Source organism: Electrona antarctica (genome assembly GCF_951216825.1).
Source record: "Electrona antarctica genome assembly, chromosome: 13".
Lineage (NCBI taxonomy): Eukaryota > Metazoa > Chordata > Actinopteri > Myctophiformes > Myctophidae > Electrona > Electrona antarctica.
The window spans coordinates 6,219,170-6,239,816 of NC_136794.1; the positions used below are offsets into that span (position 1 = coordinate 6,219,170).

The 20,647-nt window shown below is 42.7% G+C and overlaps 1 protein-coding gene across 1 annotated transcript in view; it reads left to right on the plus strand.

The window, feature by feature from the left end:
• The window catches only part of col4a2 (collagen, type IV, alpha 2), a 101,440-nt gene that overhangs the window by 63,319 nt on the left and 17,474 nt on the right, over nt 1–20,647 (plus strand). The window contains exons 5-26 of the mRNA XM_079518747.1: nt 2,507–2,641; nt 3,072–3,116; nt 3,649–3,765; nt 3,906–3,974; nt 4,932–4,967; nt 5,423–5,476; nt 5,572–5,607; nt 5,710–5,751; nt 6,481–6,552; nt 6,909–6,953; nt 7,072–7,119; nt 7,453–7,488; nt 7,882–7,926; nt 9,086–9,155; nt 11,918–12,040; nt 13,284–13,433; nt 13,678–13,749; nt 14,514–14,665; nt 15,428–15,500; nt 15,998–16,104; nt 16,759–16,942; nt 17,213–17,269. Of these exons, the coding sequence (XP_079374873.1) occupies nt 2,507–2,641; nt 3,072–3,116; nt 3,649–3,765; nt 3,906–3,974; nt 4,932–4,967; nt 5,423–5,476; nt 5,572–5,607; nt 5,710–5,751; nt 6,481–6,552; nt 6,909–6,953; nt 7,072–7,119; nt 7,453–7,488; nt 7,882–7,926; nt 9,086–9,155; nt 11,918–12,040; nt 13,284–13,433; nt 13,678–13,749; nt 14,514–14,665; nt 15,428–15,500; nt 15,998–16,104; nt 16,759–16,942; nt 17,213–17,269 (1,768 nt within the window). The remainder of the gene's footprint in view (nt 1–2,506; nt 2,642–3,071; nt 3,117–3,648; nt 3,766–3,905; nt 3,975–4,931; nt 4,968–5,422; nt 5,477–5,571; nt 5,608–5,709; nt 5,752–6,480; nt 6,553–6,908; nt 6,954–7,071; nt 7,120–7,452; nt 7,489–7,881; nt 7,927–9,085; nt 9,156–11,917; nt 12,041–13,283; nt 13,434–13,677; nt 13,750–14,513; nt 14,666–15,427; nt 15,501–15,997; nt 16,105–16,758; nt 16,943–17,212; nt 17,270–20,647) is intronic.

Consider the following 20,647-nt stretch of genomic DNA (forward strand, 5'->3'; position numbering starts at 1 on the left):
TCGTAGGAACCGAGCTAACCATATAATGATGGTTGTGCCGCCGCCGCAAGCCCCTTGTGAGTCAGCTAGCTGTGTGTGTGTGTGTGTGTGTGTGTGTGTGTGTGTAATAGCCATTCCAAAATGGACACATTTTCAACATTAGCATAACATTTAAAATATTTTATTTTTGGTTTGTCCGACTCCTAAGAGATGTGATACTACGACCTAATTTCAAGCACTTATTATTATATTTGAGTATTTTGAGATTTACATAGATTTTGCAATATTTTGGTCCAAAAAGGTCTGGGCCTTATTCAGTACATCAAAATGTGGCAGTTTTCTGAATGTTTCCTTAATTTTAGATTAGTCTTGTAGACTGTTACACTGTAACAGACTACAAGACTAGTCTAAAATGAAGGAATGTTAAACAACAATTTAGACTTCAATAAAAGAGCAGAAAATGTGGACACAGATGGATTTTTACTGTGTGGCCCCGGAGCCATGTTAAGTTGAGTGGCCCTGGTGTAGAGGGGAAAAAAGCACTGTACCAAGTGTAGAGCCCTGGGCACGCCAATCAACTAAGTATATGGGGTTTAAAGGCTCAACTCATGAGAGTTCTGACCCCATGGGTCTGTCTGTTCTCTCTCTCTCTCTCAACACATGGAGTGTCATAACTAACCCGTTATATTTAGCTTGCAGACCTGCAGTCTCAAAAGGGCCAGCAATAAGGTCCTCCATGATGAATAACCCTTCGAGGTTGTTTTTTTGTTGTTTCCTTTAAACTTCCATCTCACAGTACACGGTGTGTGTGTGCGTGCGTGCGTAAGAGAGAGAGACCTAGAGGGCCTTGGAGGTGCGTGTGAGATAAAGAGGGTCTATCTCCCTCCAGAATCAAGCGTTTATTGCATGAGAGCTGCACCCACTCTGGCTATCACAGGTCCACACAGATATTCCACCATGCAGGTTTTCAAAGTCTTCCCAAGCACATTTTCCTCTGTGTGACTGTGTCCGAGTCAAGGATATGGGACCATATTCTCTATAATTCTCTCTTAATTACAATAAGTTAAGAAATATTTCTGCTCCTCAGCAACCCCCACCCTCCCCTTTGTCTCCACGTCTCACGTCTGATAAAGTGGAAAGATATTTTGAGGTGGGAATGTTTTAAAAAGAGAAAGACATTTCACATTAAAGTCCCGAGAGTCAATTCAACTCTAGGTGTTGTCAAGTGTGTTGCTGTGCCATCATGCCTGCAGCCTTTTGGACAGGCATACATGTATGTGTCACTACATGACCACTGGGTGGAAGCAGAGAGCACAGAGTGACATGAATCAAGACTTTACCTCCCAAAACAAGATAAATGTCTCCCCCTACTGGCTGAAAACTGATCAAAACAATCAAAACCAAACTATCATTAAAAAGCAAAGCACATGTTTTAAAAAAAAAATGGTTACATACTGGACATGTTTGCCAAACAATGTTCAATACAAAATATTTTAAATAATCCAAAGTGCAGGACCAGATCTTTGGTACTTTGTTGTTTATCTTTGATAATGTCTTGTGGGAGCCAACAGTCATTAAGACATGCGAATCCCTCGACTCCTTCAAAACTGCTCTCAAAGGGCACCTAGGGGCGGCTGCAATTCAAAACTGGCCCCCGTAAAATCTGAATCCCCCACCCACGCCTTTTCCCCCTTCACTGTATATGTTTTTTTCCCCTTTAATAACTGTTTTTGGCTATATAGGTGTATATTCGTACGTCTCTAAATGTTTTGATGAATTGAAAATGGTGGACCCTATTGTAAACAAGTGTAATGCTTTAAGGTGTCGTCCACTCACAGTTAACAGTTTTTGTATTGAGTTGTACTTGAAATGTATTGTAATTCTGCAAACTGTTAATACATAAATCAATCAATCAATCAGCTTCGAGAGTGGTGTGCGGATACTTTCTGTGCTTTCTGAACAGGAGGCAACAACATAGACTTTTTGATAGTTTGTAGTGTTTCATGTTGACGTCTTGTTGTGATGCTTTTATGTATTAATAACTCCTAGTAACGTATACTCTGAACCTCCTATATTGTTGTTTTTCTTCTCTTCGGCTATTGTCTTCCTAATCCAGCCGTTCCCAAAGTGGGGTCCGGGGACCCCCAGGGGGTCCCCAGCTAAATGATAGTTTGGGAACCAAATGGACCATTATGGGTCTGTAACTCAGAGAGTGTACAAATGGATTTGGTTCCATTTGTACACTCTCAGAGTTAAAATAACATTGATTTTACAATATAAATTGAGGGTCCCAGAAATATTAATGCCATTAAATGGGGGTCCGTCGACTAATGCATGTCAAACTGGGGGGTCTTGAAATTAAACGGGTTGAGAATCACTGCTAGCGAGCCGTAAAAATATTCTTATTGGGGTCCCTGCAAATTGTACTTTAATGGGAGCCACCCAGTTAGATAATAGATGCATCGTACATGCTTGACTGTACTTGACTGTGTCTATCTTTTTCCCCCCTTTCTCTTCTGAACTATAGGGTCAACCAGGGCCTCTTGGACCTCAGGGGCACAACGGGCCTCCAGGTAGACTCGGGGAGGCTGGCATCCATGGACCGACAGGAGAGAAAGGTGATCGTGGCCGGACAGGAATCATAGGTCCCAAAGGAGCAGTGGTGAGAAATGATCATCCGTTGTTTTCAATAGGGGGTATAGCACATGCATAAAGTGAATGGCAGATCGAGTGGCAAATCGAGTGGCAAAGTGAATTTAATGTTGTTTAAAGTCATTTAATGCAATCAAATAGGACTTTTCTGTTTGGATGTATGGGCTGTCAAGGCCAGAAAGTAGTTTTTTGCCACTCGGTAGGCGTTCCCGCATAACTTCCGGGTATGATGATGATGTCACGCGCATACCCTCTATATATACAGTAATAGCTACACCTTCGTCATACCAAATGCCGAATATTAATTTAACTTTGAGTGTACAAATGTAACCAAATGGACATTCGTTATTTTATCATTACAGATAAATAGATGAACACATTTTTACTGTGTATGGATGGACACTTGCTTTGCTTGATGTATCATTCCTGTCTCACTACAGGGAATGACAGGTGTTCCTGGTTTCGGCGGATTAGACGGCATCCCTGTAAGTCTGTCCAACCGGCAAACTGACAATAAAAAAAGTGACTGTGTGATGAATGTGTGATGAATGTGTGTGTGTGTGCGTGCGTGCGTGCGTGTTGTTTTTGGCGATTGAAACGAAGACGAAAAATGTCCGTCGACTACCTTTTTTCACTGACGAAAACTAAGCTATGATGACTAAAACGAGGACTAAATATATTGACAATTTCGTCAACAGATAAAAACTAGTCTAAAATGTTAGGAAGGGACTAGTGGACAAGAGATCCAGTATAAGTCATTTTACACTTGGTTGCATGCTGAAAATAGCCGATCTACAAGCTCACAGCTTGTGAGCTTGTAGATCGGCTATTTTCAACAAGTGTAAAATGAGCCATTACGACGGCACCAAGGCCCGCCAAAATCAATTTTGTTTTAGTCGACTAAATGAACTGCAGATTTAGTCGAGGTGTGTGTGTGTGTGTGTGTGTGTGTGTGTGTGTGTGTGTGGGGTACAACATGCTCTGACTGTGATGTTCTTCTTACATTGTCCTCTCCAGGGCCACCCAGGACAGGCGGGGCCCCGGGGGAAGCCAGGAGCGGACGGCTGCAATGGCACACACGGAGACTCTGGGCTGGCAGGGCAACCGGGATACGACGGCTTACCTGGCAATAATGTACGTCTGCACGACACTCTCTCTCTCTTTTGTAAGACAGGTTGGCATATGGTGTTATTGACAAGTGACACTAATGTCTCTCTCTCTCTGTCTGACTGTCTGTCTGTCTTTGTCTCTCTCTCTCTCTCTCTCTCTCTCAGGGCCATTCGGGCAGAAAGGGAGATAAGGGGGATTCTCTGGAGCTCAGTGTGTTCATGCAGCGTTTCAGGGTGAGGAGGAGACACTGTTCTGAACGACCTCTGGGGTTGTACCAGCTCAGTGGCCTTGTGGTTAAAGTGTCCGCCCTGAGACTGGGAGGTCGGGGTTCAATCCCCGGCCGGGTCATACCAAAGACTCTAAAAAAAAAATGGGACCCAGTGCCTCCCTGCTTGACACTCAGCATCAAGGGTTGGATTGGGGGTAAGTCCCTGCGACATACTAGCGTCATGTCCAGGGGGTGTACTTGTACATCAAGCTGCCTCACGCTACAGAAACAGGAGATAGGCTCCTGCCCTATGGGCCCCGTGGCTCGGCAAGGCTACTTACTCTGGGGTTCACACAATGACATATGTGAATTGACTAGAAGAAATGCGCTATAAATAATAAATTGCATTTTTATAGCGCTTTTCCAAGTGCTCAAAGAAAGCGCTTTACAATGGCTCATTCATTCATATACATTGGGAGGCGGCGTCCTCACTTCACCCACATTCACACGCATTATAATAATAATAATAATATATCCTGGACATAATCAACACTAGTTAGCAATAAAACAGATATTTACAGTAAACAGTTGGGGGTGGAAGGGGATCATTTTTGGCGTTAAGTTTCAGTCGTTAATCAGACCAGCAGTTACCATTTGCAGGTGCTCTTCTATAAAGAAATGGTAAATGGTGCATTTATATAGCGCCTTTATCCAAGGCGCTTTACATAGATTGTGCATTACATTCACCCATTCATACACCGATGGCAGCGGAAACCATGCAAGGCACCAACTAGCACATCGGGAGCAATTAGGGGTTCAGTGTCTTGCTCAAGGACACTTCGACAGTAACTCTGAGCCCGGGTTCGAACTGGCAAACTTGCGGTTACCATCCAGGCACTCTACCCCTGAGCCACCGCCGCCGCCATGGCGGCCTCTGATGCCTCTGTGTTCAAACTCCTCTCTCTCTCTCTTTTCTCTCCAGGGAGATCTAGGAGTGCCCGGCTACCCTGGCATATATGTAAGTGTGAACACAGCCCTCATCAAACTCATTGTGTCACTCATCTTTCTTGATCCTACTGATATGGTTAGATTACTGCTGAAATTTTGGGAGCACGGAGTCGGTAGTGCTGCCGTCGCCTCGTCACAGCTAGAAGGTCCTGGGTTCGATGAAATGAAATGAAATGAAATCTATATTTACCCAGGGTATCTGGGCTAAGCTCAAGAACTTGTTTCCAGCCAGGCCCTGCTCATAGAACACATTTCATCGTAGTGGTTCAATGCCTTGTTCAAGGGCACTTCAGCGGTGGTAATTTTAACGTGTCGGACGGCTGATTCGAACTAGGAACCTTCCGGTATCAAGACCGCGCCGCTATCCGTTCGGCCACCGCTGCCACGATTCCCGCTGGGGACGCACGCTGTGGGCGCTGGGAAACATATTCCTATTTTGCATTATTATTTTGATTGTATTTCCAGGGACCACCAGGTACCCCCGGATGGGCAGGTAACAGAGGCATTGCAGGACCACGGGTAAGCATGTGTGCATGTTTCTAACGACTTGATAAGTTGATACACTAGTTCCTCATAAACCACACTGTAACATATTTTCTGTCTCTTCTAACCAGGGACCCCCAGGTTTTCGCGGTCCCCCTGGGCCAAAGGTCAGTTGACAACAATGAAATGTGTTTGTAGACAAACGTTTTCTAGAAGCCTGTTATCAAGCAAGTGACTTCCATTTGAAACAGTTTGTCTTCCTTCAACAGGGCACCATGACTCTAGTGCTGAAGGGCGTCAAGGGAGAGTCGGTGAGTGACCAAGTTTTCTTTTGCTTTCTTTATATAGGTTGTTAGCACACAGACATGAAACTACTAGTAGTAGTAGTTTATTTCAGTCCATTTAACAAAACATGAATAGATACACACATGCAGTTGAGGCTACTTAAGAGTAGAAAGGAGGAGGTACAGTCATTCAACTGATTCCTCCAAGTGGAATCAAACCATAGGGCTGTTGTGATTATGTGACATTATCACATAATTTGAACATGAAATGCCAATGTTTTTGGCTATTCCGTTTGCAACCACTGACTTCCATTCAGATCAAGTGATATTCTTTGTACATTTGTATTTCATGTTGTCAGGGCTGGATCTACCATATGGGAACTTTGGGCACGTGCTCCACAGAAAATGTCCCTGCTAATCCGAATGAAATAAATGGTGTCTAAAAAGATTAGTGTTTTATTGTTGGTGACAAGGGCAGCTGAAAAGTGCAATTGTGTGTAAAGCAGCAACAATGCACTAGATTGGCTGTCACTCTGGGGATTGTAGGCGACCGGAAATAGGCCAATATAACGGCATAAAACTGCCCCAAAACGGCTCCAAAACAGCAAAAATGTTGCGCGTGCGTGAATGGGGGCCCTTCGAGCTTCAGTGCCCAGGGGCCCTCAGAGGTGTTAATCCGGCCCTGCATGTTTTACACATTTTGCTCTCCTGCTGTGCTTTGACTGATTCTAATTGCATTTCCAACTATGGCCACAGGGTGATGCTGGAGAGCCTGGTCCACCAGGGAATTCAACGTTTCCTCACACATTGCCTGTAGATTATCACCAGGTCAGTACAACCAGTACTATCAGGCAGGACAAGGTCAGTACTATCACTATAATGTATGTAGACCCTGTACATGTTCATGTTCTACGTCCTTATGTAATCAGGATAGGCATAAATAAGCTATAAGCTTCTGCCTATTCCTTTTCGTCCATGTTTAAAAAAAGAAAAAGAAAAAGTTTTGTAATTGTCTAACTGAATAGATCGAAATAAACCATTCATTCATTCATTCATTCATAATTACATCCATCAAAGTGCTTGCTACTGTGTGGGTGAAAACTCAAGAAGACAATGTATTTTATTTGCAATGATAAAGATGAACCAACCATGCACAATATATTGACACATTTTCCTCATTTCAGGGGTTAAGAGGAGAGAAGGGCCCGAAAGGAGAAAATGGAGAACTGGTAAATACTCAGTCACGCACGCACGCACGCACGCACGCACACGCACGCACGCACACTCACACGTGTACCAACTTTAGTCATTCCTCCTTCTAAAAAATTTATTCATCTCTCACTTCAGGCTGACAACAAGGGAGAAACTGGTGTGATGGGATTTACAGGGGCACGGGTAAGCAACAAGCACATTCATTTCAACATGCTGTGGGCCTGTAGATCTGGCTAGATTTTGGCTAAATTTTGAGTACCACAGACGAATAACAGTCTAAGTCCACACTATTGATCCATAATATATAAATGATAGATAAGGGTTCAGGACAACGAGGCCTTTTCGTGGAGGGGTCAGTCTGAAATTTGGACTTAGACTGTTTTTCGTCTGTGGTACTCTAATTGTTGCCAATGTTTGCAAATGTTTTCAAATGTTTCGACGATATTTGAAATATTTTGTGCACCTTTTTTTTTACCCGTTATTAATATCAATATCTTAATGAATCTGTTTGGATAGGGTCCACCTGGCCGAGATGGATCGAAGGGACCGAGGGTGAGCTTTAATTTCATCCCATTTAGGCCAGTCTTCTGAAAGAATATATATTCAAAGATTTGTGCCGCAGTTTTACGATTTTTCAAAAATAGCAGACCTACAAGCTCATAGCGCGGCACCGAGTGCCGCGCTACGAGCTTGTAGATCTGCTATTTTTCAATAGCTAAAGTATAACATAATGCCTAGTTAAAACACCAAAAGGGGTTCCCGCCCAGAATGGGTTAAGAACGTTAGCATGACTCTGACATCTGGAAATAGGTCTAACTAATAATAATCATGGATCGCTCTGCAATGTCCAATCTGACAGATTTAATGTATTCCAATTGTATACTGTGCAAGAAGTACGTAATCTCATTGTCTATGCATGCCTGTCTGTTCTATGTACATTTGCAGGGGGACAATGGCGAGCAAGGGCCAAGTGGCAGCGATGGCCCAAAGGTGACCGGCACATTGCATGTCATGACGTTGCACCATATCTGCATGATTTATTTATGATCTGTGGTGGAAAAAGTACTCAATTCTGTACCAATACTGCAATTTAGAAAATTGGGAATAATGTTTTTAAACTTTCACAAGAACACTTACTAATCTAGCACCTTGAGTCAATGTAGCATGATGGAAATGAGTGGACTAATTGCTAGCCTTCGTAGTAAATTCCTCAGTGTTATCAACTTGTAACCCCTGAGTGTACAATTGAACCAATCCATTTATTTGGTTCCATTTGCACAATCTCAGAGTCAGGGACGTGCACACATAGACATCAAAGGGGGCTTCAGCCCCTGCCCTTTTACCCGTCTGTAAAAACAACTGCCCTTTCCAGAACACAAACGCAGCATTTACTATGGTGAAAGAATTGCAAATGCCATTCCTTTCCAGATGGCCCAAAGGTGACCGGCACATTGCATGTCATGACGTTGCACCATATCTGCATGATTTATTTATGATCAGTGGTGGAAAAAGTACTCAATTCTGTACCAATACTGCAATTTAGAACTACTTCGTTACAAGTAAAAGTACGGAATTGAAAATGTACTTGAGTAAAAAGTACAAAAGTATCGGCATCAAAATGTACTTAAAGTACTAAAAGTTAAAGTACTCATATTGCAGAATGTCCAAAAGTTCAAAATGTGTACAAAATCTATTGAAAATAGCAGATCTACAAGCTCACAATGCGTCGCAACGCGACGCATTGTGAGCTTGTAGATCGGCTATTTTCAAATGGCCGGAATGTATAGGGTTGAAGTGGTTACTGTACATTTTCTAAAACGTACAGTAAGTAACTAAAGTTTTCAAATAATTGTAGAGGAAGGAAAAGTACAAATTGTAGCTTTGAGATGTAGTGGAGTAGAAGTTCAAGTACTGGAAATTGGAAATACTCAAGTACAAATACCTCAACATTGTACTTAAGTACAGTACTTAAGTAAAAGTACTTAGTTACTTTCCACCACTGGTTATGAAGCTGGTTATTAATGAATGAATGCATCTATTCTAAACTGTGTTCTCCCAGCTCTCTGAACAATGATACCGTTCAGGGAGGTACTGTTTACAGTACATTGACAAGTCAAGGAATAGGACTGACAAGATGTTTGTGTTTTAGGGGACTAGAGGGGATGCCGGGGAGTTGATATCATCCGGACAGAATTCCTGGCCCTGGTGGACTCAGAAAGGTGATAATAAGTCAGTCCATTTGGTATAGAGGGTATGGGCGTGACATCATCATTAAACCAGGAAGTTATGCGGGAACGTTTACCGTGTGCCAAAAAACTACTTTTTGGCCTTGACAGCCCATTCATCCAAACAGAAAAGTCCAATGTGATTGCATTAAACGACGTTAAACGACGTTAAACTCACTTTGCCACTCGATTTGCCATTGACTTTATGCATGCGCATACCCTCTATACATTGTTTGATACTACAATTACTGTAACTGGCTTATACTAGAATGTATCTTTTTTGGGGGGGGATTGTTTTATTTAACTTACAGTTCTTCTCAAATCGCTTGGTTGCATTTCCTGAAACTCTTAACACCTCATTCCCAAAACAGCAAAATCATTACCCGTGCAAAAGAACCAATATAACATTCAGAATGATAGTCAGTCAATCGCTAACAAGTAACAACAATGTCACCAAATGCATAGCAGCACCTTCTGATCATTGTGCAAACCTTGCGTCTGTGTCAAAGTGGCACTACGGTCCTGTGTTGAAATCGGTTTCTAATTACAGTAGTGTGTCCATGATCCAAACAAACACACAGCCATACAGACAGACAGACAAAAACACAAAGCTACGCACTGCTGCACAACCAATCGCCACTCAGGGACCAAACAGTATTGACAAGTTCTACTCGACTCTGATTTGGCATCTGGAAAATATTCATGTGTTCACAATTTTCTCAGAGAGAAAGAAAAGGCCTACATCAGGGTTCCCCAATAGGTTTTTTGTTTTGTTTTGGGGGGGTGTCCCAGATATAAATGGCATTAAATGGGGGTCAGTAGCCTATGCATGTCAAACTGGGCACCCCCTCAAGGACCACTGGTGGTCCTCGGACCACTGGTGGTCCCCGGACCACTGGTTGAGAACAATTTTTAATTAATTAATGAAAAAATAAAAAACCCAATTTTTCGCGCGTGCGGACTCGGCCCCCAGCCTAGTTCCCTAGTCAAAATATGGCCCTTGAGGAAAATTAATTGGGGAACCCTGGCCTACATAGTACCACCATCACCATCTTGTTCTTGGCCACCATGACAGTCATGAACCAATACAGCCAACCCTGTCACAAAAACTCACAACGAACCTCAGCAGCAACCACAAAACAACACATAAACTACCGTTTATCAGTCTTCAATTGGAAATTGATATTTGAAATTGATGGCTGTTATAAAGCCCAAAACCTCTAGGAAATAGCAAATTCACTCCCAGGATTATTGAAGTGATCTTAGAGCCACATACAAATATACTATTCCCTGTTAGAACTTGCATACCTTCAACGGCAGATACAACACACAACATACAAACTGTAGATTCACATCAGCATTCAATCCCAGAGCCAGAAACAGTTACTGAACACGTTTCATTGCCAGCCAGTCATTGGGTCCCAAAATGACACCAGCTTGAATCACAATCGTATAATATACACACAGCATACAACACAAGCAGCAGCAGCAACGAAGCAACAAAGCAAAGTTCATACCTTGAGCCGTCTTCTACTTGACATCATCAGTTGTGTAAGCGATGCCAGGGTCAAACTGTGGAACCCTAGTTCATGATGAGCCCTCCAGCGGCGTCTCCAGTCATCTCCATCCTCCATACATCTGGCTAGCTGGCCAGTACTTTCCTCCCAGTATCAATGGCACCGACCGCAGCCTCATTCTCCTGGCTGCTATCTTCTCACTCAGCCTTCGATGTTTAGTAGTGTAGTGTAGTGTAGTGTTTAGTAGTGTAGTGCAGTGGTCAGGGTCAGGGTCCAGCATTCACAGCATGTCACAGCTAGGAGAATGGACTCAGGGCTGAGAAGAAGCTGAGCTTGGGGGGTCTGGCCTCGTGTACCTGTGGAGCCAGTTGAGAGAGACACCATAAGCTTTGAGTAAGTAAGGTAGAAAAAAGAAAATTAGCTGACCAGCATGTGGCTCTTGGTCAGCTAATTTTTTGGTACAGTGGACAGTGTACACGAATAACAACAAAACAACCAAGCAGTTTGTTATCAAGATGAATTAACTTCTCTGCCAAACTGTACACACTTGTGAAGTTGTGACTGAGAGGTTTTCACTTCCTAACAACCCAGACTACTCCACTCAACTTCCATGAGGTCGGTGTAAAGTTACATTTATAAGTTGTTTATATCACTCGTTTTACTACTGAGGAGGGGGGAGGGAGTACTGTACGATTTTAAAGAGCGCGCTTGAAGCCTACTCAGGGAGTGTGGAGTGTCTACCAGTTCAGAGTTCAGAGTGTCTACTTTCTAGGGCAGAGGTTCAGACCCAAAACTTGTCTTCGAATATTTAGGTGTCGTGAATAAGATGTTGTCCACAGTGTTGATGTGGAACCATAGAGATAGCAGGCAAACGATCAAAATAACAATTATTCTACATTGTGTAGACTTCTTGTAAAGTTAGGTAATGCAGATGCAACAATTGAACTCTTGAGAGCGTCTCAAGAAAGAGTTAAAGATCTACATAAGGCCTTATTTGGTTACCATCATTTAAGTGTAACTGGGGACCACGTGGAACCCCTTCAATGACCACTAGTGGTCCCTGGACCACAGGTTGAGAACCACTGCCTTAATGGCGTGGGGGTTTTGAGGCTACTGTTATGAGAATGAGCTTTGAGTTTCCAAGAAATGCCTCTAAGCAATTCAACTGTAATATAAATATTTTTTTTTTGGTCTGTATTATATTGTCTTTTGCACTAATGCCTCTCTGGGTGAATTTAGGTGGTGGTCCTCGCGGGCCTCCCGGAGAGCGTGGTCTAAAAGGGGTGTCTGGCAATGTGGGAGACAAAGGCATCCGTGGCCCCCAAGGTCGCACCGCCAGCGATGATGAGCAGCAGCAAATAGGTTGGTAAATTAACCCATTTTTGGCAGGCATTATGTTATGCTTTAGCTCAAAAAATAGCAGACCTACAAGTTCATAGCGCGGCACCGAGTGCCACGCTATGAACTTGTAGGTCTGCTATTTTTTTTTTTAATCGTGAAAATGTGGCGCAAATCTTTGAATATATATTCTTTCAGAGTGAACGTTTTTAACTCAAATCTTTGCTTCATGGGGAGGTCCCTGGAACAACATATTTTGAGATGGGGGTCGGCGGCCAAATACATATCATTCTAGGGGTCCCTGACATGAAATAGTTTGAGAACCACTGACATAGAAACATGAGGCTTTTCAGAAAGCCGTCAGGATTTAGAAGGCATTTGTAGAATCGTCCTCAGGTCTAAATGGGTTAAGTCATGATACGACATTACATTATTAGTCGATAGTCGATACGTTTGCAATTTAGTGTTCCATGTATTATTATTAGGCCTGTTGTATCACAAAGTTATTTACAATTTAGGCATTTAGCAGCCGCTCTTAATCCAGAGCGACTTTTTGGGCAGGAAGTTCAGGAACCCCTTTTGGTGTTCTAACCCTTCTGGACGGGAACCCCTCTTGGGGTTCTGTACAGTATGTACAGTATTCAAAAATGATAAAACTTTGATGCTGTTATATACATATTTGAAGTTTTTCAGAAAGCTTAGGTCAGGATTTAGAGGGCTTTTTAGAATCGGCCTCAGTCCAAATTGGGTTAAGCAAGAACAAAAAGCATGGCAATACATCATATACATAAAAGTAGTTATCATGAATCATGCTTAGCTAAGAACGTAACAGTGGGATATCTATATAATGAAACTATGCATGTATACTTTATAGTGCTACCGTAGGTCTACATAAAATGCTATCTAAGTCTACATAAAATGCTATCTAAGTCTACATAAAATGCTATCTAAGTCTACATAAAATGCTATCTAAGTCTACATAAAATGCTATCTAAGTCTACATAAAATGCTATCTAAGTCTACATAAAATGCTATCTAAGTCTACATAAAATGCTATCTAAGTCTACATAAAATGCTATCTAAGTCTACATAAAATGCTATCTAAGTCTACATAAAATGCTATCTAAGTCTACATAAAATGCTATCTAAGTCTACATAAAATGCTATCTAAGTCTACATAAAATGCTATCTAAGTCTACATAAAATGCTATCTAAGTCTACATAAAATGCTACAAGTCTACATAAAATGCTATCTCTTTGGCAACAGCATGGGACTTTCTAGGACCATTCGGCTTTAAAGGAGAGGAAGGAGATAAGGGTCCACAAGGAGAGACTGGATTCCCCGCCATAATACCCGGACCTCCGGGCTTGGACGGCAGGCCAGGAGGAAGGGGTCCTCCGGGGCCTGAAGGTTTACGTGAGTGTGTGTGTGTGTGTGTGTGTGTGTGTGTGTGTGTGTGTGTGTGTGTGTGTGTGTGTGTGTGTGTGTGTGTGTGTGTGTGTGTGTGTGTGTGTGTGTGTGTATGTGCACTAGGATACATGTGTGGCAATTAACAGCTGAACCGGGTTAGCTTATCTGTGCGTTTGTTTCCATACTGTCAAGTTTCTCTTTCTCTGTTTTCATGATGACCATACTCAAATAATTCTGCATTTTTGTACAGTGGAAGAAGTCTTTAAGGGTGATGCGGGCCAGAGAGGAAGACCAGGCAATGCTGGCTATAAAGGAGGCAAAGGTACTGAAGGCATATTGCGCAATCTTATTCTTAAATTGTATTACTTAAAGAGCCTGTGTATTATGCAAATCACAGAGGCTAGAGTAGGTCAATGGCACACAAGACACGACACATTGATTGAAAATTGTATTAACAGTTTGTGGAATGGGTACAGTTCAAGGAAGGTACAGGTCATTACAAAATCTGCTAAGAGGATAAAACCAGAAAAAGCACTAACACTTGTTTACATAAGGGTCCTACACAGATTTTAACACCCCATTTCTGCACAGCAGCAGCAATAAACAATAATGTATGTCTTACCTATATTTGGGAGAAAGGAAAGTGCCTTCCCTTTCCTCATAAATGTGTCCAACCGGGCAATAGTTTATTAAATGAGCTTGCAATCTCCAACTCAAATGTGAACAGAGGTGCAACCATTAAACAGGTTCCTGTGTCACGCAGTACCTGTTACAAAGGTTCCTACTATAGAAAGAGACACCCATATTACTCAAAACAAACAAACACCTTTTTCAACATCTATTTCATTCCACAGAGTTAAATACATTATTGTTGTATTAAATAGATATATTTGTGTATATATATATATACTTACAAGTCTTTTTACACCAGGGGGTGCTGCACTTCACTTTAGAAAAGATTCTTCCTCATACTATAATAATAATAACTGATGATCATGTTTTAGGGTGGAAAAAAATGCCGGCACTCCATCTTATGTTATCCAAGGATATGTGGCTAACGTGTGTCTGTGTGTCTGTGCTTCTCAGGTGATCATGGCTTGTGTAACTGCACTGTCATCAACACGGCACCGGGCCCAGGTGGTCCAGTCGGTGAGCGCGGTACCGATGGCATGGCCGGAGAGGATGGTCAGCAGGGCGAGCCGGGAGAGGCGGGACCCCTAGGTGTCTATGGATTACCTGTAAGCAAAACCACACTGTAATATAATGTCATCCAAGAGCAGAGGTTCCCAACCACTGGTACGCGGACCGGTGACCGGCCTTGAACCTATAACCTTGCGTAACAACAACAGCTGAAGCCTATTTTGTCATGCTCGCGCTAATGAAACACTAAACAGGATTATCATTTAATTAATATTTCATGTTGACATTCAAATAGGCCTAGTAAAGTAATGCGTCACTCTCAAGTTTTTCACCTGTCCTCCAAAGTCATTTCGGAGAAAGAAATAGGCCTAAACACAAATGCCGGTCCACAGACATTTTATGAACTGTCAGCCGGTCCGTGGTAATAGAAAGGTTGGGAACCCCTGATCCAGAGCACCCGTGTTGGGACGCTAGGCTTTTCTTAGTACCTGCAGGAAGCCTGATGTCTATTTACTGTTCAGTGCTCACACTGTCCGGTCTACAGCCCATCTACTGCTGTATGCAGTCATTTCCACAACCAGTATACAGGCATGCACGCAGACAGACCATTTCCGTAGGTACTCTGAACCGGATGTACAAACTGAAAAGCGAATTGATTGATTGATGATGAATTGACTCAGAATATTAGAATAATTATATATTCTAATTATTATTAGAATATTACCATAAAACAAATGTTTTCAGACTTTTCACGTACCAAAAATAGCAGGTCTCCAAGCCTTTTGGCACGTTTCACCAAAGTATAAATCAGGCTTTCTGTTTTGTGACTTCATTATTTTGCTTTTTTTTTCCTGTTGCAGGGATTTCCTGGTCCAAGTGGGTTGCCAGGTCCACAGGGGCGAAAAGGCGAGCTCTCCGAGGCCACTGATAAAGGTATGGTACAAACGCTTGCTTGGGATTGTTCACATGAAGTAGCAGGGTATATACATGTAAATTAATACAATGCTAAATGAATGGGGGGATTATATCTCCATTCAAAAGGGGGCTGTCAGGTCAAACCCACAATGTGCCTACTTTCTTCTCAAGAGTGTTGCGCACAAACGTTAGTATTACAGTTATTATTGAAAAGAAAGAAAAAAAAAACCCTACCAATTCCATTTCCCCCCCTCTATGTTTTCCCATTTCCAAGTGCGTTTGTCTTATATATAATATAACAGCCCCCACAGGTACATTTAATTATTTCCAGCAATTTTCTTTTTTGGTCGGTAGATCTTGTTGAGCCGGTCATTTTGAAAGTAGCTCTCGAGTCAAAAAAGTGTGGGCAAGGGTGCAAGGGTGGATGAATGGATTGATGGATGGATCTTTGCCTGTAGCTTGTTTGCTTGTTTGCGTATGCGTATGTCTTCAGTGTCTACGTGTCATCTCCGCAGGATACCACGGTGACGAGGGGAGTCCTGGTGAGCTCGGTCAGCCAGGCGTGCAGGGGCTTCCGGGCCGAAGTGGTATCCCTGGACGCCCTGGTAGCCGGGGCCCTACTGTGAGTATACGCCGCCGGTCCTTGAGACAGTAAATCACATGAACCCATTCAGGACGGGAACCCCTTCTGGTGTTTTAAAGCATTATGTTATACTTAAGCTATTGAAAAATAGCAGATCTACGAGCTCACAGCGCGGCACCGAGTGCCGCGCTGCGAGCTCGTAGATCTGCTATTTTTGTTTTTAGGATTGATTTTAAAATTATTTTACTTGTTTATAAAGCTCTCAATGGTCTCGCACCTTCCTACCTACATGACTGCCTGCCTAAATATGTCCCGAACCGCCCCCTATGGTCTTCCACTGCTGGCCTGCTCGCTTTGCCTAAAAAAATGGCAACTAAAAAATACGGTGAAGCAGCTTTGTGCTTCTACAGGCCGACGGCGTGGAACAAACTCTCACTGTACCTTCGACAGGCAGCCTCTGTAGACATTTTTAAAGCACAGCTCAAGACCCACTTCTACACTCTTGCTTTTAATTGCTCTTTTACATTTCCTGTTATTCATGTCCTCACTGTATTTCATTACTGCTATTATTTTTAATGTTTTATGCCTTGCTTTTCTCTTCTTTCTTTCTCCATTTCTTTGCCACTTTGAGCTGAATTTCATGTCATGAAAGCTATACAAATAAAGTTTTATTATTATTATTATTGTCACCAGGGAGGAGGCCCGCTGGGAGTTGGTGGCGACCCTGGTCGCCCTGGTTACCCTGGCCCGCCGGGCGTGGCCGGGCAGATCGGAAACCCCGGCAGAGCCCTCGGAGTCGCTAAAGGCTCACCAGGTTTACAAGGCGATGATGGCGTACCAGGCTACGATGGCTTGGCGGGAACACCCGGAAGCCCAGGTGAGAGGAATCTGACTGCCTCATTCCTTGCCTCTTTCATCATACATTCTCTGTCCTTCGTATTTATTCTTCTATATTGACTCTCATTTTTCACCTCTCTTCTGCAATCTTTCATTGACCCCGTTTTTGGCTGACCATGTTAACGCAGCAGCCATTTTACTCTTACGTCAAACTGTACATCTTTGTATGCCGAATTTGATGCTGAGCATCATGCTTCTACTTTGTATTACCGGTAACTCATGTCTCAAATGTCTCTCTCTCTCTCTCTAGGAGAAGAAGGCTGTAATCCTAGCCAGAGAGGAGATGGAGGACAGTGGGATGTAACAGGTAACTGGAACATTTTTGCCCTTGCTTCTTGTCTCCCTCATCATTTTATGCATCATTATAATGCTGTCCTCTAACCGAGTGGTTCCCAAACTGTGGTGTTGTCTAATGGTGGTTGTCTTATGGTTTTATTTTAAATATATTAACATATAATGCCAATATATGAAGTAATGCAGCATATAGCCTATGCTGCATATATTATGCCATATTCAGGTTCATATATGTGGATAAAAAGGAACTATATAAATAATATGTCTCTAGATAGCTTATGCAATTTATATTTCCATGTGGGGGGGTGCATCAGCTAGGTCGGGAGGTAACAGGGGGTGCACGGCCAAAAAGGTTTGGGAACCGAGTCTAACCCACTGTTTCCCCGACCAAATTCTCAAATAAATATCCCCTTTTTGTGTCTTCCATTTAAAATATAAGACAATTTTCAAGAGTGAAAAAAAAGAACAATACAACGTTTCGTCAATGAATTGAAAGTATATAAAAAGGTGTTTAAGAACTAGTGAAAATAGCTGATGTAGTACAAACTCACATCGTGGTGCGAAGTGTCGTGTTGTGAGCTTGTAGATCTGCTATTTTCACTAGTTTGGGTCCCAGCCTGGCGAAATGTCAAATTTCTCTTTTGGGTCACGGGCTAAAATGTTTGGGAACCACTGCTCTTATATGCAAATGGATAAAAACAGCAGTGGAAATGGGTAAATGCCAAATGGCATTCATTTGTAAGTAAAGAAAAGAAAAGAAAAGAAAAGAAAAGAAAAGAAAAAAGGAAACGTATGCCACATTTAGTAGAGGACCTAGCTAAGATATGTATGCGCTTCATTTAGGAGAGAATATCTCAACTGTTCTTGACTAATATGACCCCCGCGAACAACGTGAGAACTGTGAACAATTCTCTATCCGGGTCGAAATACCCGAACATGACCACACCCTTTTTAAAATGACCACAACCTGTTTGCTACGTCAAACAAAGCTATATTTTCTAAACCGTTTGTGCGACAGATTTCCTGAGGTGCTCAAAATGTTCAGAATACTCATGACTAGAGATACATATAAATGTGTAACATTTCTAATTTGACATTTCATGAGAAATCAACCATAATAGCTAAAAACTGTCCATTTATTACATATAACTACCTACATACAGCAACTGCCATATAGTTATGAATTTAAACATTGCAGACTTAGAATAAATGTATTCATTTATGTCATGTACTATACATGAACTGATAATTTGGAATTTGAAACATATGGGATTTTATTAAATAAAGAAACCGAGCATTTGATCAAATTAGATTAGATTTCCTGAGGTGCTCAAAATGTTCAGAATACCCATAGAAATGTGTAAAATGTAAAATCCTTCAAATAGTAGCAGATGTCAGAGATGTCCCCAATACTCAGGGATCTGACCAATTCTCTGCGCTCTGGAGACTGGAATCTGTACCTCAGTGCTATAGAGAGGGCAACTTCATTGTTCTTCTTTTTTGGGAGAACAAACTACAGTCGATGGACACCATTATTCCTGCAGGACTGCTATCAACTTAAGGAGAAGTTCCCACTCCTCTACGACTCCTATATGAAGGGTGGGTTTGTGATAAACACCACCAAGAAAGGGAGTGGAGTGCCCTTTGACCAGGCACTAGAGCAGTGCTACAACTGGCCTGCCAAAGTGAGTGGGGGCATAATTGGGGTCACCAGGAAGAAGGAAGCAGTAGCTCTGTGGGGAATTATCAAACATAAAAAAGACCAGTATGTTGACCTCCTGAAGAGGAAGGATGATGTTGAGGGAGAACTCTCACTTCACCATGACTTCAACCCGAGTACTGCAACGAAGATCGTTACAATGGTGAAGGATATCGAACAGTATCTCCTCAAGGTACGCAGTCCTCTACAAGACCAGGTAGCACTGAAGAATGTTCTCACTGGAGAAATAGTGACCAACGCAGAAAAGTTGTTGTGCTGTTTGAAGGAGGGCAGTGCTGCTTATTCTAAATGTATCGATGATCGACTGATAAATAGATCGACATCGATATACTCAACAATAAGCAAAATCAAGCTTACGTCCTAAGACCACCTTAAATGTGACTTCCAAATCAGACATCAAAGATGAGACAATCAAAGCTGTCAGGTTTATTGAGTATGGCTGTCACCGGGGGTTCACTGTTGAGGAGCTACTCCAGCATGAGATCACCAACTCACCATTTTTCTTGGTTGACAAAGACGGATACTTGCAAAAGAGTGCCAAATCACAACTTGGGACTGAGTTGCTGAAGTTGTGCCCACTAATTGATCCTAAAGGGCCGGAAACCTCCCCACAAACCCATGCAATGATCATAGACTTCATGGCCTTAGTGAGAAAGGTCCCCTTAAGGAAGCTCAATCCACCTGTCAAGACCTTCCATGACTTTGCTCTTGCCTTGACGTCTATGGTCACCAAAGCTGGCTCCAACTGTGATGAGATCCACATTGTGTTTGACAATTACAGAGAGGATAGCATCAAGAATGGAGAGAGGGAGAGAAGAGCAAAGTCAAAAGACATGATTGTCCTTGATGTGATAGCACCACAACAAAATGTGCCGGTGGTATTGGAGAGGTTTTGGTCGTCTTCGATCAGTAAAACCGCATTCCAGTCATTCTATGTTGAGTGGCTGACCACCAATTATCGAGACACAAAACCTCTGTACCTTGGTATCTCACCACAGGCATGGATTGTGTCGGAGGGGTGTGCTTCTCCCTTCCCTCGGCTCAACTGCACACACGAGGAAGCTGATGACAGAATGATGTTCCATGTGCAGGACATTGTTAGTCACCGGAAAGGTACATCTCTGACACTGTCATCAGGTGACACAGATGTATTTGTTTGCCTGTTGTATCACCTCACAGTAAACTGGAGAAAACTTGGCCTCCAAGAGCTCTGGCTGATCCGCAACTCAGGGGTGAAAAGGTCAGTACTGCCACTCCATGCTATATGCAAAGAGCTGGGAGATAAGCTCACAAAGTGTCTCCCAGCACTCCATGCGCTGACTGGGTGTGATACTACAAGCAAAATATCAACCAAGCTTGCAGCCCTCAACACTGTCCGCAAAGCAGGCAATTCCACCTTGATCGAACATTTTGACTGCCCACAACTAGTAGAAAGATCTATGGAGATGGCAGAAACCTTTTTGGTGAAGTGTCTCAAAAACGGAGACTTGGAGACATTTGATGACCTGCGTTTCGACGCATTTGCGAGCAGTGCCCTCAAAATGGATTTTGAGAGAACTCCTTGCACCTCCAACAATGCGAGGAAACTCATCCTACGGGCATATTATCAGCAACAGCTGTGGGTCCAAGCCCCATTTAGAGATGCCACCAGCATACTTAATGTAGAGTCTT